Genomic DNA, 20,375 nt, shown 5'->3' with positions numbered 1-20,375 from the left:
TGTATACACACACATACATGCATTCCAAAAATGGCTCGTATCCCCAAATACTTGTTGGTTGGGTCACTCGTAAGTCAAGGCACCATTCTAAAGTATTTTTACTTTTGCAGTTAAGTACCAGGAAAAACGCATCCTTTTACTATACATCTATATTTTTTTTACCTTGGTTTCTGGACTTCTACTTGTGCACAGAGTAAGAGTACTTCTGCAACTTCTGTTTCACACATGCACACACACGCGCCCAACATATTCAAGACGTGACATGTTTGGCGGCAATATCGGGTGTTGCCGCAGGCGCTGGGCGCGTTTGGGATGTTTGGTAGTAAACAGGCGCAAGCGATTGATCTTAACGGCTTGTCAAAAAGCGATTTACGTCAGCTTTGTCCAAATTGAAGGTGGCACAATGTTCCTGTTTGTTTGGGTTTTTTTTTTTTTTTTACTCTCCCCTTATTTTGGCTGAAAACGTTGTAATTTCCAACTTAACCGATGGCGGCATTTCAGTTACATAAAATAAAAGACCAAACAAGATTTTGCTCCGACATCATTAACATTGTTATTATTTTCAATGGCAGGATGCCGCTTTCCTACTGCAAATGATTTTGAGAAATTTAAAACAGGTGGATACTGTTTCTTTTGTGACCAATTATGTCAGATTTTGCATCCATCCATTTTCCGAACCGCTGGTCATATTGGCCAAAAATGACATAAGTTGGGGGCCACTCATTGGTGACGACACCGTATTGGATTTTTTTTTTCCTCAGTCAATAAATAAATAAATTAATTAATTAATAAATAATAATAATAAAAAAAATAATAAAAATACTCTGGTGCTATCACAAATAATTGTCAAACCTTAGCCGAAAAAAAAAAGAGCACATCTGGTCACTTAACCGTACCGACGCCAGCTATTGTCGCCATACTGTATGTTAAGAACAATAGGCAGTGGTCATTTTGGCCGGAGCGTAAACTTTGGAGCTCAGGCGATTGTGACTTACCAGGTCAACCTCTCCCATGCTCAGTTGGGCACGGCCCAGAGTCTGCCAGCCTTCCCACCACACGTTCCGCAGCTTCACCGCCGTTTCTGCCGCCTTGACGGCGGGGAAGACCTCCTGCAGTGTCGTCAGCACCTGCGGCCCAACACCAAGCGGGAAAACAAATCACGCCAAAGAATTCTTCAATGAAGCTTTTTTCCTGAATAGCTCCGTCTCGGTCAAATGACATGAAAGGGTTTGTTTAGTTTTGGTGCCACTGGAGAAAACTTTTGACTTTCGCCATCCGGAAGTACATTTTTTGTTGTGAGGTGAATTGCCGTAGACTTGACACATGTGATCGGCTGGATCGGATCATTTTATGCAAAATCGATGATCGGTTGTAATGTCGTAATTTGCCAATCAATCAATGACAACATTGAGTGGACCCACAAAATATGTAAAACAAAACATCATTCCCCCGCCATCTATTTTGCATGTACTGAATGTTTATCAGCATTTGTGGGAGACTTTTTAGGGTTTAAATATTTTTTCCCCAAATGCATTTCAAATAAAATGCGAATTCCGGCTCTTCATAGGCTGGGCTGGTTTATTGTTTTTTTAAGTTGCTCATCAGTGATCGGCTCCAAAATCATGATTGTGCAAAGCCTAGTGAATACAGGTCTGCTCGTTCTTGCCTGGGCCTTCATCTCATACAGCAGTGGGTCGTATGGAGTCAGCTGAATGGCTTCGTCCCACTTCTTAACAGCATCTCTGTGCCTGGGGAAAGGAAAAAGAAAAAAAAAAAGCACCAAACTTTAATGTCTTGTCTTTTTACACATGCGTGCCTGGTAGGATTGTGATTGTTGGGTTTGAGGAGGACTCTGAACGTTTTAGAATTTGCAACGAAAGCCATGTGTCTCTGCATGTATGTTTGACTTGTGTTATGTAAGCTAACAAAAGGGCCAAGTTTATTCAGTGACGCCTTGCATGATATCGCGTGTTATTGACAGATCAGTCTTGCATAATGTCATGTACACAATATACAATCCCCAACCGCCCATCTGTTTAATACACACAGGTAAGAGTTAAAGCAACCTTGGGACTTTGCAAATAACTAAAATGGCCACTTCAAAGCAAAATGGCAGACTTCGTGTGTTTTCATCAGCTTGGCTTTTGGAAACTTTTTTTGGTGTCTATTCATGGCAGACCTGCCAAACAACTTATTTCAGGGGCTGAATTTTCCAAAATGTCGTTAGCTTTTTTTTAAATTTGTTTCAATTGGACAAGATGCGTATGACAACTTGATCTTGAGTGACACAAAAAAATGGCCAAAATGGCTTCCTGTCTTCCAAAAGCCATTCGCCGCTGTCTTGTATCCTTCAAATTTGGCCAAGATGTGAATCGCTGTGTGCGAAGACAAACCGCAGCGTAGATCAGTGAAAACCGTTGGCCGAAGTGGCATAGCGAGAAAGACGAGGCAACGAGGAAGGAAATGGAAGTGTTGAAACTGTCAGCAAACCACCAGCGCACCATCGGAGGAAATGAAGCAATACGCGTGTGTGTTTACTTGGTATAGCCTGTGTCAAAGGTCCGCGCTAAAAACAGGTTACTGTGGACAAAGTTGACAGTGAGGACAAACAGGGCATCAAATACTACAACAAGTCAAAAGGTCCATCAGCACAATGTAAACAAGAGGGTCGTCAGCCCTTGTTTACCAACCACGAATGGACATTTTACCATTTTCCCACTTCAGGGGCCATTTCCGTTTCGAGTAGGGCGGAACAATTTTGCAATGTTTTTTCTCACCAATATTGCGATTGAACATGGAATTTTTTTTTTTTTTTTTTAGAAACTATTCCCGTTTGTTTTTTTAAACAACCACATGCAATAAATTAATAATTTATAACAATAAACAATATGAGACTCCTTAAACTTTTTAGTTTTTTTAGGTTTGACTTGCAATTAAAATATAGGCAAATGCTTGACGACCCGTGATATAGCGACGGGTCATAGACTTCAGTGCGTCAAAATAGTTCAAGGAGGTGAAAACGGTCGACCCATCCGACCGCACTCAGATCACATCTAAAACCCCGAGAGTGCCATTAACGGGTATCATTTCCATGTAAATGCGATTAGGAGGAGTCGCCCGTGGCAACAGCCAGCATTCGATGTCATGGAGTGCACAGGGAGCTATTGGCTGAGTAAATAGAATTCGGTTATCAAGGGTCCACTACCCCTGCTGCAAAGATCAGATAACAGTTCCCAAAAGAAATTATGTCATGTAGCTGTGAGGGGTCTTGAACTAGCAAAAACGGACTACATCTCGACGAGTTTGTTTGAGGGCACTTGGAAATGGGACGATAGTGGGTCATCTCATCAACATGTTTACCAAAATTCATGTTGTTAGGTCAAACTGGCTTTGGGCGCTGAGTTCAAGAATCATCAAACATGAGCGCCACCATCAAGCTATTTGTAGGGACCAAAACTCAAATACGTTTTAATTTTGTGTCACTAATGTGTCTAAGTAGATGTGCTTCAAATTTGGTAGCAATCACATCAAGTTTCTCGTACAAGTTGGTCTTTGAAATCCAAAATGATTGAATTACGGTGTGGCTTTTTAAAGTATAACCACAGAGAATACTATCTTTCCTATTAGAAACAAGTTGTAACATTTTTTGCAGATGTAATTCGTGGGTCTGAAAAGGATTAATGACATTTCCATTCGTATCAAGCGGCGAAGGATGACTTGAGATGCGAGCCTGGCCACGGAACGAATTTAATTGCTCGTAAGTTCAGGCACAACTGTCCCCCTTGTTTGGCTTATGGACGTTTTCCTTTGCGACGGCGCCTCCTACTCTGCCAGTCCACTTGGCCGTCCCCGTCACGCCGCTGCCGGTCTGCCGCCTCGCTGTCGTCCTTTTCCTCGAACTGCTGAGCCGCCGACTTGGACACCTTCTCGCCCGCTTTCCTCTTCCAGCCAAAGGACGCCATGTTGCTGGTGAGAGTCAGATTGTGGTCGGTTTAACAGCCAGAACTCCTCTTAACCCTACAGAAAATAGACAATTATTAAATATTTAGCCGCCTACACATGGCACGGCAATGTATATTGATAAACGTCAACACACACTATGGAAACACTCGCCAAACAAATGCACGAGTAATCATGACATCTAGTAAATATTCATGGGAGAGTCGGATGAAGCAGACGTCGACTAGTCATGTCTGGAGAAAGTTGTGGCGTAATCAAGAGGCGACCGCTGTTACGTTGAGGAAAATATTTTTTGTAATTTTTTTTGTTGCTTTATATATCTTTGGAGTGAGTGCTACAATTCCTTCTTATTTACTGAAATAAAAAAGACGCTTACCAATGAAGTCCTGACACTGCATGAAAATGTTGACAACGGAAATGGGACTTTGTTGGCACCATCTTGCGCAGTCTCCCTTCTGTTTCCAAATATCATCTCATGACATCCCACGGCCACCGTACTTTCTTGACGTTTTGGTTCTGTTTTTTATTTTATTTCATTTACCATTTTAAAATAACATTTATGTGGTAAAGCCAGGGTTTCGCGGAGATATGCAACATTGACTCGCATGTGGTCCCCACTACATTGTTCAAAGTTGGATAAAGATGAAAGAAAACGACGTTCATTTCTTTATTTCTATGTGATACAGGGGTTATTTGAAAGGTAAAGGCAACTGAAAGCTGTGATTCTGGGATTAAAAAAACAAACCGCAGAGACCATGGGAAAAAGATACTACTGCGACTACTGTGAGCGTTCCTTCCAGGACAACATGCACAACAGGAAAAAGCATCTTTTTGGCGTGCAGCACCAAAGAGCTAAAAAGGCCTGGTTTGATCATTTCAGAGGTAAGCTAAATCAGTAACTTGAACGATTTGGCCCAGTTGTCATTGCACTGCCTTTTCATCCATTTTATTGTCTTAAACTCAAATATTTTTTCCAGGCTATGCAGATATTTTAAAAGACGAACAGGCAAAGAAACCCTGCAGGAAGTTCCTCCAAAGAGGTAACAACAAAACGCCATTCTCACAGTCAGCGAAAGCGGCGCTGAAAATGTCTAAAATATGTTTGCATGTGAGTGATAAAACGTGTCATTTATATTTCAGGCATTTGCGATTTTGGCCCCAGCTGCAGGTTTTCTCACATGTCCGAGGCAGAGATGTTCAATTTGCGAAGGAAGATGCAAGGTAGGTTGCTCGCCACATGAGGGCGCTTTTGATTTTGGAAAAAAGAAAAACACGCTTATTCTATGCGCCCATCATATCTGTTCACTGTCAACAGTTCGTCCGTCTGTCTGTTCGTCCATCCATCTATTGTGTGTGTGTGTGTGTGTGTGTGTGTGTGTGTGTGTGTGTGTGTGTGTGTGTGTGTGTGTGTGTGTGTGTGTGCGTGCGTGCGTGCTTGCACGCTTGCAAACAATCTGTTTTAAAAATGTTATTTTTATCCAAATAAAATGACAAAAGAAAAATGACCAAGTGCTTGGCTATTCAAAATTTGTCCTGTCCTCTCATTGAAAGTGTAGCTAGTAAATATTTGTGCTTGTAGACAGAAGCACACATGATGAATTGACGCTTATTTTTCTCCCCTCGGCGAGCCAACGCAGTAAATTTGTGGGAGCGCAACACATTGTCTCTTGATGTATTTTTACCATAAAAGGAGACGTTTGAAGATTTGTTACTTGATTAGAAAAGCATGAGTAGACTCGCAGACCATGCGCTGCTTGTCAAATCAAAAGGACGTGAGACAAATACCGTCTAGACGTTTGTAAATAAGTGATGTCGCTGGCGCTTTGCCTTTTTAGTTGTCTAAAGCAGCGTGTCCCAACCTTTGTTGAGGCAAGGCACGTATTACTCAGTGGGAATTTTGAGCATGTTTAGTCGAACACTTGGCTGTGTTTCAGTTGTATGAATGGCAACAGGTCAAATCAGAGGTTAATTGTTTTAAAAAAAAAAACATTGCTAAAAAAATGTTGTGCTTTTTTGTTGGCTCAAATGGCTTGATGGAATTTCTGTTAATTTCACTCAGTATTTGTGGTAAATAAATAAATGGTAATTTCAACGAAGAGTGAGGTGGAATTGTACCATTACCCGCGGCGTGTTTGGGACTCAGGTCCAGACATCCGTAAATAAGTTATGACTCTGTCTCGCAGATGAGAGACGGCGCTTGGAGGGCTGGGAGGACCCGAGCGAGGCCGAGCCCAGCCTGGACGTGTGGCTGTCCACCAGGGAGAAGAGGAGAAGCGGCCGGGCCAGCAAAGGGTACGAACCACGCGCACGGCCGCCTGCGCACGCCTAATGGGCCCCGAGTTGAATTATTCATCTGCGCAGTCTGCAAGACGAGCGGGAGGAGGACCTGACGCAGAGCGACATCCCGCCGCAGATCTTCTCCATTCCGGATCTGCCACCCTCGCTGGTGCCGCCTCCTCCAGGTGGCTGGAAAATGGACAGCAATGCGAAATGGGGATGATTGATTGGATTATTGAGTTGACAATATTAGCTGGATTAAAATCATGCCATTTTTTTTTTTTTTTTTACATTTTACAACATTAAAAAATTACAAAAAATCTGCTGATTTTTGTCAATATTTCTATATACTGTAAAGTCATACAATGTGCTCCAATGTGATCTGCTTGGTAAATGGGAGACATTCAGTACAATTAATTTTTTCTTTGTGCTGATTGGGCGACGGGGCAACTTGTGCACGCCTACAAACTTCTTTTGACCAATCAGGGCAACGGATAAAAATGTCATCACATTGTGGATTTTAATTTTTTGTTTTTTTTTTACTTGGATGTCGTGCATTCAGACAGCATTTACATTACATCTGTGTACACTTGATATGGACAATTTAACACAAATAAGTCAGAACTAACACACACACACTCACACACACGTTTATATACTGTATTGCTGATAATTTTGCAATAGATCCAGCATTAAAACTACATTTTTTTTCAAAAGTGCTCCACACTTTTCACATTAAATACGACATTTTGTGACAAAAGGCACCTGACAGAAATTATACATCCACCTTTTTGAGGAACAATTTCAGACAAAAAAAAAATTAAAAATACACGTCGACATTCACAATATCTTTTGCTACAATCGCGATTATTTCTGTATGTACATTCACATCAAACCTGCTACTTTACATGATATGTCTTCATGAGGAGGTAATGGCGAATGGCATGTCACGTTCCACAATCTTCATCATCATATGTACACATATTTATTGCAAGTTGAAGTTCAAACTAAGACGGGGGAAAAACAAAAATAGATTCAAGTCTGAAAAGTGCATGATCGTTATATTACATAACAGCATGGAAAACCTTTGAGCGTATCCCTGATATCAAGCTTAAGGTCGATCCACTCGTACATTCTTTGCCCTCATTACTAATTAGCGCACAAGTGGTCCATCTGTGTTTCACTAGTAGCACGGAATTGTCTTACTAGTGCGAAAAAAAGAGGCGCTCAAGCTGGATATCAAGTATATCGCGTAAACAGCTTTCATGTCATCTAAATAAATGTGTTTCTGCAGTTTTTTTTTTTTAAATCTCCCGTCTTTACTTTTTTTTTTATTTGTTATAAAATAATCCGCCTCGGAGATACGGCGTCACTTTCTCCAGTAAGAAAATATAAGCGTGGCGTACGTGAAGTCATTTCCGTCCATGATATGTCAATAAATGATCGTTCACGAGTTCAAGTGATCCTTGTGGAGAAATGATCAGAACATCAAAGTTGTCTTTGATGTCGTTGCATAATTTGTCTCTCTCTCTCTCACACACACACACACACACACACACACACACACACACACACACACACACACACACACACACACACACACACACACACACGCCGCTTAGGTTGCTGTTTGATTGCAATCTGTGTCTGTGATATTGCACGCTTTTGTTGCCAGGAATTTTTTTCTTTTTCTTTTTTTTTGTTTACAATATGCTATTAATTTCTTGTAAGGGCCTGCTTCCGTTAGTTTCGAGGATGTCATGATGAAAAGATTGCATTGAAAGGTAGTGGCACGTTGCAATAAGGGTGCGCTTACAGAGAGGTGACGAGTTGCGCGGGTAGGTCGTGAAATGTGTGCTCATTCTAAATTACAATATTGGGGCGGAACGGTGAATGGCTGGTTAGCACGTCCGCCTCACAATGCAGAGGTGCAGGGTTCAATTCTGGCCTTCCTGTGTGGAGTTTGCATGATCTCTCCTGTACTTGCGTGTGTTTTCTCCGGGTACTCCGGTTTCCTCCTACATTCCAAAGACATGCATGGCAGGTTAATGGAACACTCCAAATTGTCCCTTGGTGTGAGTGTGAGCGCGGATGGTTGTTTGTCTGTGTGTGCCCTGTGATTGGCTAGCAACCGGTTCAGGGTGTCCCCCGCCGACTGCCCGAAGATGGCTGGGGTAAACTCCAGCACACCCGCGACCCTTGCGAGAATAAGCGGATTAGAAAATGGATGGATGAATGGATAGAACAAAATCCATCGATCAGTGACCGTGTTGTAAATCCTTTTACGGGGTTGCTCATAGGTTGCATTGAAATGCTTCATTCTATCTTTAAAATCCTTCATAGTTTTAAATACATTAGTTTTAGTGTACTTTTTTAAAATAAGGAGTTTGTTCATAAATCGCGTTAACCGGGTTAACAGTGGTTAAAAATGTCAATGTAATAAATAAACAGTAATAAATATCACCAATAAATAAGTTTAAATGGTTTTTTTTGCATTGAATTTAAATGGGGTTTCCACGCTTCATTCATGATGAATGAAAAGTTTGAATTGATCTACGGCAGGTTTGAGTCATAGGCTCAATCAAAGTTATTTGAACATTGGGGTTAGCTAATTGGTGAACAGTATTTACAAAGCGACAAAGCAGGAGAGCGAAATGAGTCTCACTATTTAGCAGCCTGATGTAACTCCCGCCGTTTTATATCGGCTTGTGATGTCATTAGAAAGTGCAGACAACAGCTTTGTCAGCAATTTAGCGAGCAGGAATTAAACCCTCTGAAGCGGTGCCCTTATTGTAAAGTGCTATTGATTATCAACACAATATTTCATCGCGTCCGGTGGAAGCCAGCGTCGGCGACATCATTCGTTCTATTGCACAAGCTGGTGAAAATGTGAAGAAAGAAGATTTGGTTCACGGGTGGGCTACTTCATTCCTCTGCGCAGCATTTGATTGGCGGCGATGAGCATGACACTGATGATGAACGCAATGGCGAAGGCACAGATCAGGCTCTTGCGCACACACGTGTGCTTCTCCTGTTGCGTGGGGCTCGCTGTGGGAACATCCAGACACTTTTTAGGCACTTTTACAGCGGGAGTAATGTGAGTGTGAATGTGTGCATGTACGCACTGTCGATGTCCACGTGTGACTCGGGGCTGTTGAGGTGGTTTTCCTCGGTCATGATGATGTTCTCGATGTCCTTCATGGTGAGGTGGTCCCGGAAGGTGTCGTATAGAAGACGCTTGAGCTCGTCCACCGTCAGCTTCTGCATGTCGCACTGATTGCAGGGACCAAAACACATTTGCTTCCTTAATTGCATGGAGAACATTTTTTTTTCCCCTTCTGAAAACACACATTGTAATTGGCAAATGATTTCCATCCCTGATGTGATGTGACATAAGGATGCAAGCTTGTATTTGGACCGTGTCTCTTCTTGTGCACTTGACTGACCTTCCAGAAGACAGAATCGAAGTCTGCTCCGTGGAACTTATCCGGCATTCCGGCCGCAGACAGCTTGGGACCGAGCAACGTGACAAACTCGTCAAAGTCCACCTGACCGTCTCCTGAGACCACACACGCGCAACGGACATGACGTGACTATATGTAGAATTCTAGGAAGACTGTGAGAGAGCCTCACCATCCATGTCCAGTCTCTGGATGATGACCTCCAGCTCCACCTCATTAGGCATGTAGCCCAGGGAACGCATGGCCATGCCCAGTTCCTGTTTGGAGATGAAGCCGTTGCCGTCTCGGTCAAACACTTTGAACGCCTCTCGGATTTCTGACGGAAAAAACCCCAAACATTGCTACATGTGTGTAAACAGTATGGCATGTGTGTAAACAATACCACGTGTAAATAATTACACATATGTAGAAAATAGCAAATGCTTCAAAAACACGTTTTCCCCCCAAAAAAAATGTGTAAACAACACGGAAACAATATCACCCGTGTAAATATTGCGTGTGTAAACATGACACATGGATGAACAATATCACACATGTAAACAATACCACTCATGTGTAAACAACACATGTAAATGATAAGACCTGTGTCGTGTAAACAATGACACCTGTGTACACAATGCCATACTTGTGTAATCGATAGCAAGGGTTTTATAAATAAAAAAAGTAGAAACTAATGTGTAAAATACGATAGATGCGTCAACAATACTGCTCGTATGAACACCACATATGCTAACAATACCACGTGTGTAAACAATACCACACATGCTTAAAGACCATGGATGTAAACAATGGTTTGTGTGAACAAAACAGGACGTGTGTAAACTACAAACATGTAAACAATACCGCTCAATCGCAAACAACGGTTGTAATTGCTAAGATATTTGCAAAATCAATGTGTGTAAACAATCACATTCACGCTTAAACCACACAATAAGACACTCGCGTAAACAGCGATACCTGTGTAAACAATGTGCGTCAACATCATCGTACATATGCAACCATTGCCATGTGTGTAAACAATAGGACACGTGTCAACAATGTTTAAAAAAGACTTGATAGGTAAAATGCTAATGGTTGCCATGCTAACACAGAAAACAAGCTGAAAAGACAAAAGGCACGATGACAGCTTTACAAGCATTCTTCATTTTTGTTGTGTACTATGTCAAATGAGAGTTGCCAAAACGCGAGTATGATAAATGCTGCTACGCTAGCACACAGCAAGACATCGACCCGAAATGGCTTTCGATTGTATAAAGGCCTTTATCAAGTAACGATTTGATTGATTTTTTTTCCCTCCCTCCTCCCCATTTGACTGTTTGTGTAAAAGAGAAGCTCATGTTTGATCTCAGCTCGTTGTAGCAGGCGCACACATCACGGCCAAGAAGCCAAAAAGCTGCCAGACAAGGACGCTCTAAGCACAATTGCTTACGACAGAAGGGCCGGCCGACAGTGTGGGCGTTTCATTAAGTGCCTTTTGGCAAGCGCTCCTGTTGGCTGCGCTCCGCCAACGACCTGCATCCCAATTTTCTCTTTGAAGTGATAACAAAGAGCTTCCAGCGTAAAAAGGCGGGCAGTCTTTTTGATTTAGGTGTCGTCGGCTATGTGTTTGCTTCTGACAAGAAGGAGAAGCGGGTGAAAGACTGCTATGTTACCTTGTCGCTCTATCTGGCGGCTTCACTATTTGTGATCAAAATTTAAGAATGCTACCATGTGTTTGTGTACAAGAAAAAGAAAGGTGACCAACTCTTAATCAAGAAAGAACTAATGTGGGTCTATGAAGGAGCAATTAATTAACATGTATACTTCTTTGTTAGCTACTCCACCTAACCGTCAGTTAGCTATTTGTGCATCAAAAGGCAAAATGTCGTGTGGTTGTCTAAAGGAAGTAAGACGACCAACTTTTTGTACCCAAAGGTAATTTTTATGTGCTTTTTGACAGAAAGGGGGACTGAGTGACGACATAGGCTGCTTGCTAACAGTGTCTCGCAAGAGCTGTCTGCTAGCTATTTGTGATCACAAGGTAATATGCAATATGATTGTGTAATTAAAGAACGATTACCAACTTTTGGTGAACAAAGTGCTGAGTTGGACTTTGTCAGGTGTTTGTGACAAAAAGGAGCACTGAGTGAAAATGTAGGACGTCTCCCTAGCTTGCCTCGTTAGCTGCCAGCTGGCTCTTTGTTATCAAATGGTTGCTTGTTATGCGTGTTTAAAAGTTGAACAAAGTCCACCAGCTTTTTGCGAATAAATGATTGATTTGGATCATCCGTTGATGCTGTTTTACAAGCAATTTAAAAAAGGGAAGATGCACAGTGCTACATTAGGTTCTTGTGTTAGCTGGGTTGTCTAAAGGAAGTAAGACGACCAACTTTTTGTCCCCAAAGGTAATTTTTATGTGGGTTTTTTGACAGAAAGGGGGACTGAGTGACGACATATGCTGCTTGCTCACAGTGTCTCGCAAGAGCTGTCTGCTAGCTATTTGTGATCACAAGTAATATGCAATGTGATTGTGTAATTAAAGAAAGATGACCAACTTTTGGTGAACATCTTTTGGTGAACAAAGTGCTGAGTTGGACTTTGTCAGGTGTTTGTGACAAAAAGGAGCACTGAGTGAAAATGTAGGACGTCTCCCTAGCTTGCCTCGTTAGCTGCCAGCTGGCTCTTTGTTATCAAACGGCAGATTGTTATGCGTGTTTAAAAGTTGAACAAAGTCCACCAGCTTTTTGTGAATAAATGATTGATTTGGATCATCCGTTGGTGCTGTTTTACAAGCAATTTCAAAAAGGGAAGATGCACACTGCTACATTAGGTTCTTGTGCTAGCTCCTAACCTGGCTAGTGTTGTACTCTTTTTGTAAAAGATGAGGAAAGTTGACCAACGTTTTGTCAACAGAGGACCCATTTGTAAATGTCTTTTTTTGTGCTGTTCGGCAAAAACGCAGGCCGAGTTAAGAAGCTGACCGATACGTTCACTTTTCAAACTGGCCGCCTGCGAGCTATTTGTGACCAAATGATGGCGTGCTACATTTTGTGTTCTGCGTTGTTATTTTACATTGAATTTGAATCAAACATGGCGCATTTAACCAGCAAAATGTTCAAAACAAAATATGTAGTTTTGTATTTTTGAACATCAGTTATCTTATTGCTAATGTATCCTGGGATATGCCTTAGACAGGCTAATGAAAAGTGGAATTGAATGTACGGTAATTGGAAAGCATCAAACAACTGCTACTTTAACACACGGAGCAGCGTCACATACAATTAGACTCTGTCTAATAGAGCCAACAAGCAACGTTACGCACAGGCATATTCTGTTCGCACACACAAACACACACGCAAAGTGCATCTGTCTACGTTACAGCTGGCGGCATGGCTGGAGTGTTGTTATCTCCTTTGAGCACCACCCTTGATTCAATGTCATGACCTAGTGCCAGTAACCAAATAAATCCACTCAGCACACTCTGTGGCGCCCGCCGGATTTCTGATTGGTTTTGGGGGGCTGAGAGGAGTGAATATTTAAGAAAAGAGCTGAAACCGCAATGTACAGTCGCTTCCTGATACAGACAATAACGGCCAGTTTTTATTGATTGATGTCGCAGTATGCATACGATTGTGCTCAGAGTCCTACTTGCGGAGTTCCTTACTAATATCTTGCTTTTGAAACTGTAAATGCTAATGCTAAGCTAGCGGGACAATGGAGGCGAACAACAAAAGAACAACAGAAGGACAAAAGGCTCCAAAACAAGGGTACCAAACACACTCAGACTAATTACGAGGTACAGCTGGGTAGGACACAGGGGAAACGACGGGGAGGAGTTCCGGGCGCAACCAACGACAGACGGGATTGGACTACTGTTATTCAGACTGACAGAGCAGGGTCAGACACAAGGGCAGAGGACAGAATCACAAATAAAACGGGAAGAATTTGTAGACGTAAACCAGGATCTAATGGGAAAAAAAAAAGAGACAACAATTAGCAATGTGGCGTGACGTACTAAATACACTCGCGCAAAGCGATCGCAATGTACATGGATGCCATTTAGTGAAAAGCACTGAGATTGCAATCAACTCAATTTACATGAAACGAACAAAACAAGACACGCCATCCCCCAAATCAAACCCAACAGAGGACAAAAGAAGGTTAACAATAAGGAATGTGAGCCAGAAATACGCTGAGGAACGCAGATAAGGGTGGGTAGAAAACGCATCGTCTTTAACAAATAAAAGATGAGACTGGCTAGAAGCAAAGAAAAAACTGTCATGTGTCACAATGTTAAGTACACCTGCACCTGATTCTAGTTAAAAAAAAAAATCTTAGTTTGTTTTAGCTGTAAGAGAAGCAAAAATACAGGACACACTCAGTGATTCCTTTTTTTCTACTTAATACAGAGTAGCCAGGTCTCTCACTCTGTCTAGATTTGTGTCCATTTGACTGCAGCTTCAACCGTCTTTCATAATATGAAATGTTCCTCACAGAGGATAAAGAATACATTACCATTTCTTTGAAGTAAGTTTCAAGTGACTTGCAAAGGTAGTTTTCGTACTGCCGTGCGTTTACATTTGATTTATGGCTCTGTTTTCGGTTTCTGCAAAGCTACATATGTAATAGAATGTCATAATCCATTAAGGCATCTTTTGTGTTTTGTTCCCAAAGCCGCCGCCGCAGCAGCAGCAGCGACAGTGGTGCAGGTCATTTATCACGCTTTGTTATTCATAAGAAACTCAAATATTTACTGCCAATTTCCCAGCAGACTGATGGTGTGGATAACATCCTGCAAAGCCAACACGGCTTGTGTTTGTTTTAGCTTATTTGTCGCGCTAACTTCCGTGCGAGTGCTTTTATTTCTCATCCCCACACAGGTCCGGAAGGTGACATCTGAACCGGAACTTGAAAGACTTCTGACCTTCCACGTGAGATCCAGCTGACATTTGGGCCGAGGACACGTAGGACCATAGTTCACCCACCGTGACGCTTCATGTCAACACCTGCCAAGGTCGGTTACAATAAATTCCGAAATGTCACCTTTTCATGCCTTGTGGAGTGAAATAAAACAGCTGCATGTGTTAAAAATGCATGATGTCATCAAATAAAGCACATCACCACCAAGCCTCATTATAGTCAGACGCTTTGATGACTGTTAATGAGCTAATACGGTGCTTGTCACCACGGGAATGGCCTTTTGCTGCCAAGTTGCGGCCCACATTGATAGGTGTTAAAAATTGTTTAAAAAAAACGCATAGCAATCTGTCCACTGTACAGTTTTCACACATGGGTGACTATTTCTGTCTGCTTACTTTGTTAACTGCTTCCTGTGTGTTAACACGATGACTACAGCAATTTAAAAAAAAAAAAAAAAAAAAAAGAAAAACAACTACTAGACCTTCCAAAGCCGTAATTTTGACGTCTAGCGCTCTGGCAATGTCATCGCCTAAAATGATAAGTACTTGCTGCTTGAGTAGCTAACACAGATATTTTGGTTTTGTCAAACTCGGTTGTATCTTTTATAGAACGTTGTTTGAAGGTCTATCAGTAGCGGAACATCTTTACTAGTTTCCATTACCCGAGCTGTATGTTAGCATTAAGCTAGTGGACTATGGTTAGATTAGCATTAATACATTTACACACACATACATGTACTGTACATATGTTTTGGTTTTTTTTTCTTTTCACACACACTTCTAAATGGAGTCTTCTGTTACGATGCAGCTTGTTATTTGCGGGTTTTGGCACCGCAAGTGGCCCTATTTGGACAAGCATCTGCTCCAATATCCTGGACAGCAGTCATCCATTAAGAGCTTTCAGGGCTGATTCATGATTGTTGACTTATTGCACCCGGAGGCTTTTGCATCATTTCTTTAACTGAGAGACACTCCGAGTTTTGACACCATGACAGATTTATTTATTTACTTATTTTAGATGTGAGAGACACACACAAACGGCCAAGTGTGTGTTTACTGGGCTCATGTTTGTTGTAGTGCCCAGGCTGACCTGTAAGAGGCAGTACGTCACCACAGGGCATCAAGACTGCCAGGAAATACAAAAGAGGAAGAAGAAGAAGCAAGGCCGGTAAATAAGAAATACTTGTTGGCCTTGCTATTTCTTTTCTAAGGAAAATACTTTTTTTTTAAAGAAAAATATGGACTTTTTCAAGAAAAAAATGCATTATAGCAAGGAAAAAAGTATTTTTTGGGGGGGAAAAGTTGATGGTTTATATTACAAAATTAATTGAAATTTCAAGAGGATAAAGCACTTCCCCCTCAATCCCCCTATGGAAAAAAGTTGCTACGTTTATTTGGGATTACATTTTCGTTGCAATCTTTTCTTGTACATGTGATCTGACATTGATTGGTAACCAGTCCTTCTGTTTTTTGGACACGAAACAAATTCTGCAATTCCTTTGTGTGCTATCATGAAGCTCGTGCTAAAGTGTGCTTTTGCGCAGATTCATAGTTGTCATCTCATGAAAATAGTTACGCATATCGCCCATCTGGATGTGTGGGCCATATGCCTTGGTGCATCTATAACTAGAAATTAATTAGGGGGAATAATTAAGCCGGGTCGAGCAAGCGGAGGAACTTTAAAATGGAGCCGTGATGAAAGCGTTTGGGCTGAGCGAGAACACAGTAGACAAAATTTGTCATGACGTACCCTCCCAGCACTTACTCAACTCCGTACAAAATGGAGCCATTCAAAACTAAGTCCCACAAAAAGGCTTTCAGATGAGGATTGTGCGAAAGCAAGGATTTGTTCCAATTTCCCTGGTCCTCTTTGGAGTTTTTTTTAGTCGGTGTACAAATGATCAATTATTGCCTCAAACTGCACAATTTTCTTTTTGCGGCGAATGTATGTCGCTGCTGCAGAGAGCAGATGTCATTTAATGCCGACGCAGCCCAGCTCCACACAAGAAGAAGAAGAAATGCAAAAGCCCTTCACATCAAAGGATAAATCTGATTTCAGGTCAGTTCCTTTCCTTTTTTTTTTTCCCCCCAGTCTGCTGGCTTCTCTCCAAAAATCTTCGCCATCTGCACTTTCTCCTTCACTCCAGCAAGAAGAATTGTTGTACAAATCTTACTGCATTGTTTCTTTTTGGCCATTCGCCATAGAAAACACAATGCATCAGAGAGAAAAAAAAACTACCCCTAAAACAAATACATTACAAGTATGGCAGAGAGGAGTGGATTTAATAGCAATTCGTCTTATGATGAAACATACTCTTTAAGTATTTTGACGCCTCAAAACCTTACAATTTGCTTCACTTTTTTGGAGGGAGATGCGAGGCCCCCGGTGCGGTACGAACAACTGCGGCGACCTATCATTGCAGCGCATTAACATGATAGAGGAGTCAAACTAAATGTCACTCGCCACCACCAGTAATTCTATACGCTTCGGTATTCGTAGCAACATGCATCACTTCACAGCCCAGGGTACCATGCCGTACATACATATGATGTACTTACTCCATAGATGCTTGCTCGTGTCACACGGGTTCGTCCCAATTCATATGAACGGACAGCGCTCAATATGTGATCATGAGGTACACCAGCACAGTCAACAATATCGTTTATCAAATTAAGCTATCTCAATTCCAAAATGTTCAACCAAAACAAATAATGTTGTTTAGCTTGATGCTATTATGTAATGTGAAATGCCATAGACCGGCTAGTAAAAATTAGCATCAAATTTAAGGGGAATGACAAAACTTTGGACACACATGGAGCAGACACACATACAAATGTGCAAACGCTCGTTCGTCTGTTTGTGAACTGTGATTGGGCGGCGACCAGTCCAGGGCCACTCTCACCAAGACTCATGACAATTATCCATACACTGCAGGTGTCAACGTGAGTGTCAATGACCGTTTGCCTTTCTGTCACCTCCGATTGATTGGCGAACAGTCTCGGGTGTGCCCCGCTTCTCTCGCCAAGTTAGCTTAGGTGAAGTGAAGAAGACCAACTTAAACCTCGGGTGAACCAGATGGTGACCAGTCCAGGGTGTATTCCGCTTATTTTACAGCGCACCATCATCAAAAGTATTCCAACTATAAAGAAAAAAAAAAGTACATTACTTTTTTTCTGTCAACGGCCCAAACAACTTGGGCGAAGGGAAGCAGGTTTTCGTGGTAATCAAACATTAGACTAAATTCATTTATTATCACTTTTTTCCACCATCAGTTAACCTACAACTCAACTGAAAAAAAATGAGAGGGAAAGCAAAAACAAATAACGCACGTAAGATGGTTGCATAAGTGCACACACCCGCTTACGAATGGGGCTGTGGCTCATGTTAAATGTGTTGCCATAAACAGGTTTACAACGGTAGACATGGCCAAGTGGTTAAGATCGTCACCTGCCACCAGCGGGGGGGGGGACCTGGTTCGAATACCAGCCCCCCCAGACAGACTGTTGCGGTGTCCTTGAGCAAGGCACTGAGACCCCAAGTGGCTCCCTGGGTACATAAGCATCATCGTTTCTTCTTCAAATGGTGGTCAGAACACAACTGTCATTTCAAGTGCCTCTGATTAACTCCAAATAAATTAAAACACTATGATTGGAACTGATGACAGAGAAGTCTTTTTTTTTTTTTTTTTAATATTTGAATGAAGATGGAAAAAAGAGCTGTAGCATTCAGGGCTATTACTTCATTTATGGCAAAAGGGCAAGTGCTTGAGCACGACTTGGGGTCGATGCGTGCACGTGCCTGACCGGTCTACCCTAATGCTGTGGCAAATTACATTTAGTATAATTTCTATGTAGCCAGTTGAAACAGAAGTTCAAAACAATTGACACACGGAGCCAATGCTTTACTTTTTTACTTACAGTACTACGGTTGAATCCGTTATTTCTCTTTTTAGCTGAGTATTTTTTTCCAAGTAGTAGAAGTATCTGTGCTCAACGTGCAAACTTTTGCCACTTCTGATCCTGACAATGAATAATATTGTCGTTGGATAATACGAGAATACTTTCGGACTCACCCTCCAGCTCATCCTCGGGGAGACTGACGGGGGTCCGGTAGGTGAGGACATCCGGGATGGTGCACAGCCCCTTGTACATGAACCTGGTGGTCACGGCGCGCACTGGCATCTCTGCGTCGAGGAGACCGAGCTGACCGCCGGGTGAAGATCCTCATGCAGCCCCGCAGCCCAAAGCTCTTCTTCCCCTGAACCCTTCCTGGGTTCTCCACGTCCAAACCCGAAGAAAATCCTCCTTTTCTTTCCCCTGCTTTTCTCCTAGTGCAACTTCAGCGCTCCTCTTGCATGATTTCTTGTTGCAGAGTATTTGATGACAGGATCAGCTGGTGCAACACCGCAGCCTTGGTGGATGTCTGCAAAAACACGACGACGAGAGGGGGAAAAAAAAACAAAAAAAGAAGACGCTCACATTGTGGTGTTTGCGGTGCACGCGGCTTTTTGCTTGGCGTGCCAACTACTTTCCATCTCCTCGGTGCAGCATGAACGCGCCTTGAAATGGTCACGGTGAGGAGAGAATGATTCGCAAGAGAGGCAGGAAGAAAGGAAGCAGCATCTTGAGACGTTTCCAGGGATTCCTGGGTGACCCCCTTCTCTTCTCTTCTCTTCTCCGCACACACAGTCACTGAGTGCCACTCACCCACCCACTCTCTCTCTTTCTCTCTCTCTCTCTTTACACACACACACAAACACGCAGACTGATATCCACAAAACACACATTTATAAACACACTCACTACCCCAAACATGCACGCGCTGAACCACATACATATGCATCATACGCACACATACCATGAAACACACTTATACACACCATGACACACACTTATACACACAAACATGTTCAAACACCAATGACAACACGCATACATTAAATATATACTGTATTTGTGTGTGGATATACATACCGTAATTTCTGGACTATAGACCGCACCTGATTATAAGCCGCACCACTACATTTTTAAAGGAAAAAAATATTTTGTACACACATATAAGCCGCACTTGTGTATAAGCCGCAGGTGCCCATATTGTAACATGAGATATTTACAAAGAAAGACGGTACACAGGCGGCCGTTAGAAAAGTCTTTATATAAGCCGCTTCATGAAATAAGCCGCAGAGTTGAAAGCGTGTGACAAAAGTCACGGCTTATAGTCCGGAAATTACGGTATATATATATATATATATCTATATATGAGCTGGATAGCTCAGTTGGTAAGGCATCGGTTTGGCGTACGGGAGACGGTGGTTCGAATCCCGCCTGGGGCAAAAATGAGCACATAACACCATCCAGTGTGGGTCCTTGGGCAAGATCCTTCACGCTATGCCTACCTCATACAATGATGAGAGACAATAAAATGAATGACATGCCGGCTCAGACGTCGCCCGGCCAAACAAGGTCTGCGTCAGGTGCTGGGGAACCAGAGCACCTTGATGAAAAATGGGCTACTGGAACAAAGCGGAGATGGGCGAGATGCGATAACATGGCTCTGTTGGAATGCTACTACTCAAGCAACCCTAGTCAGAGGGGTTACATGCAGAGAATGCGGGCTGAATGGTTACTTCGAAACCCACAGTCACGGTTGACCACGAAACAACTAGTAGCTCAGTGTTCCAACGTCCACAAACGGCAATTGCTGTGAAGGCTGCCAGATCAGAGCAGGAGGTCATACCAGAGATTGGGAGGCAAGCCCCAATGAATGCAGATGATGAGA

The 20,375-nt window shown here is 42.4% G+C and overlaps 3 protein-coding genes and 1 long non-coding RNA gene across 7 annotated transcripts in view; 2 read left to right on the top strand and 2 right to left on the bottom strand.

Moving 5' to 3' along the window:
• ttc33 (tetratricopeptide repeat domain 33) overlaps positions 1-4,230 on the bottom strand; it is a 6,073-nt gene extending 1,843 nt beyond the window's left edge. The window contains exons 1-5 of the mRNA XM_019872188.1: positions 3,809-4,230; positions 3,166-3,235; positions 2,026-2,034; positions 1,667-1,748; positions 996-1,127 (exon numbers count right to left, since the gene is read on the bottom strand). Coding sequence (XP_019727747.1) covers positions 996-1,127; positions 1,667-1,748; positions 2,026-2,034; positions 3,166-3,235; positions 3,809-3,962 — 447 coding nt within the window. The 5' untranslated portion in view covers positions 3,963-4,230. The remainder of the gene's footprint in view (positions 1-995; positions 1,128-1,666; positions 1,749-2,025; positions 2,035-3,165; positions 3,236-3,808) is intronic.
• On the top strand, positions 3,857-7,535 carry zmat5 (zinc finger, matrin-type 5). 2 transcript variants are annotated; one of them, XM_019872184.1, is made up of 6 exons: positions 3,857-3,969; positions 4,647-4,842; positions 4,938-5,000; positions 5,101-5,181; positions 6,144-6,252; positions 6,322-7,535. In XM_019872184.1, exons 2-6 carry the CDS (start codon positions 4,716-4,718, stop codon positions 6,458-6,460), a joined length of 519 nt encoding a protein of 172 aa, XP_019727743.1. In that variant the 5' UTR covers positions 3,857-3,969; positions 4,647-4,715; the 3' UTR covers positions 6,461-7,535. The 2 variants fall into 2 exon arrangements, with proteins under 2 accessions (XP_019727743.1, XP_019727744.1); XM_019872185.1 differs by having other exon boundaries at positions 3,862-3,969; positions 4,711-4,842.
• A 919-nt stretch (positions 7,536-8,454) lies between these two features.
• cabp7b (calcium binding protein 7b) overlaps positions 8,455-20,375 on the bottom strand; it is a 68,597-nt gene continuing 56,676 nt past the window's right edge. For both annotated transcript variants that reach the window (XM_019872182.1, XM_019872183.1), the window contains 5 exons: positions 18,670-19,019; positions 9,871-10,014; positions 9,684-9,796; positions 9,363-9,510; positions 8,455-9,285 (listed from right to left, as the gene is read on the bottom strand). In XM_019872182.1, coding sequence (XP_019727741.1) covers positions 9,158-9,285; positions 9,363-9,510; positions 9,684-9,796; positions 9,871-10,014; positions 18,670-18,778 — 642 coding nt within the window. In that variant the 5' untranslated portion in view covers positions 18,779-19,019 and the 3' untranslated portion in view covers positions 8,455-9,157. The remainder of the gene's footprint in view (positions 9,286-9,362; positions 9,511-9,683; positions 9,797-9,870; positions 10,015-18,669; positions 19,020-20,375) is intronic.
• LOC109517188 (uncharacterized) lies at positions 10,693-18,242 on the top strand. 2 transcript variants are annotated; one of them, XR_002168501.1, is made up of 4 exons: positions 10,693-11,718; positions 14,558-14,691; positions 16,559-16,655; positions 18,004-18,242. It is a non-coding gene; the product is annotated as an uncharacterized LOC109517188 (long non-coding RNA). The 2 variants fall into 2 exon arrangements; XR_002168500.1 differs by lacking the exon at positions 10,693-11,718 and having other exon boundaries at positions 14,041-14,691.

This window comes from Hippocampus comes, unplaced genomic scaffold, assembly GCF_001891065.2.
Source record: "Hippocampus comes isolate QL1 unplaced genomic scaffold, H_comes_QL1_v1.1 scaffold260, whole genome shotgun sequence".
Classification (NCBI taxonomy): domain Eukaryota; kingdom Metazoa; phylum Chordata; class Actinopteri; order Syngnathiformes; family Syngnathidae; genus Hippocampus; species Hippocampus comes.
The sequence above is the reverse complement of the archived record's forward strand: the minus strand, read 5'-3'. Positions and strand labels throughout refer to the sequence as shown.

Excerpts from the sequence above, each read along its gene's own strand:
- zmat5 (XM_019872184.1), top strand. The coding sequence starts at position 4,716 with ATGGGAAAAAGATACTACTGCGACTACTGTGAGCGTTCCTTCCAGGAC. Across the intron at positions 5,001-5,100 it reads CAGGAAGTTCCTCCAAAGAG|GCATTTGCGATTTTGGCCCC; the intron begins GTAACAACAAAA and ends TTTATATTTCAG. Across the intron at positions 6,253-6,321 it reads AGCGGCCGGGCCAGCAAAGG|TCTGCAAGACGAGCGGGAGG; the intron begins GTACGAACCACG and ends TCATCTGCGCAG.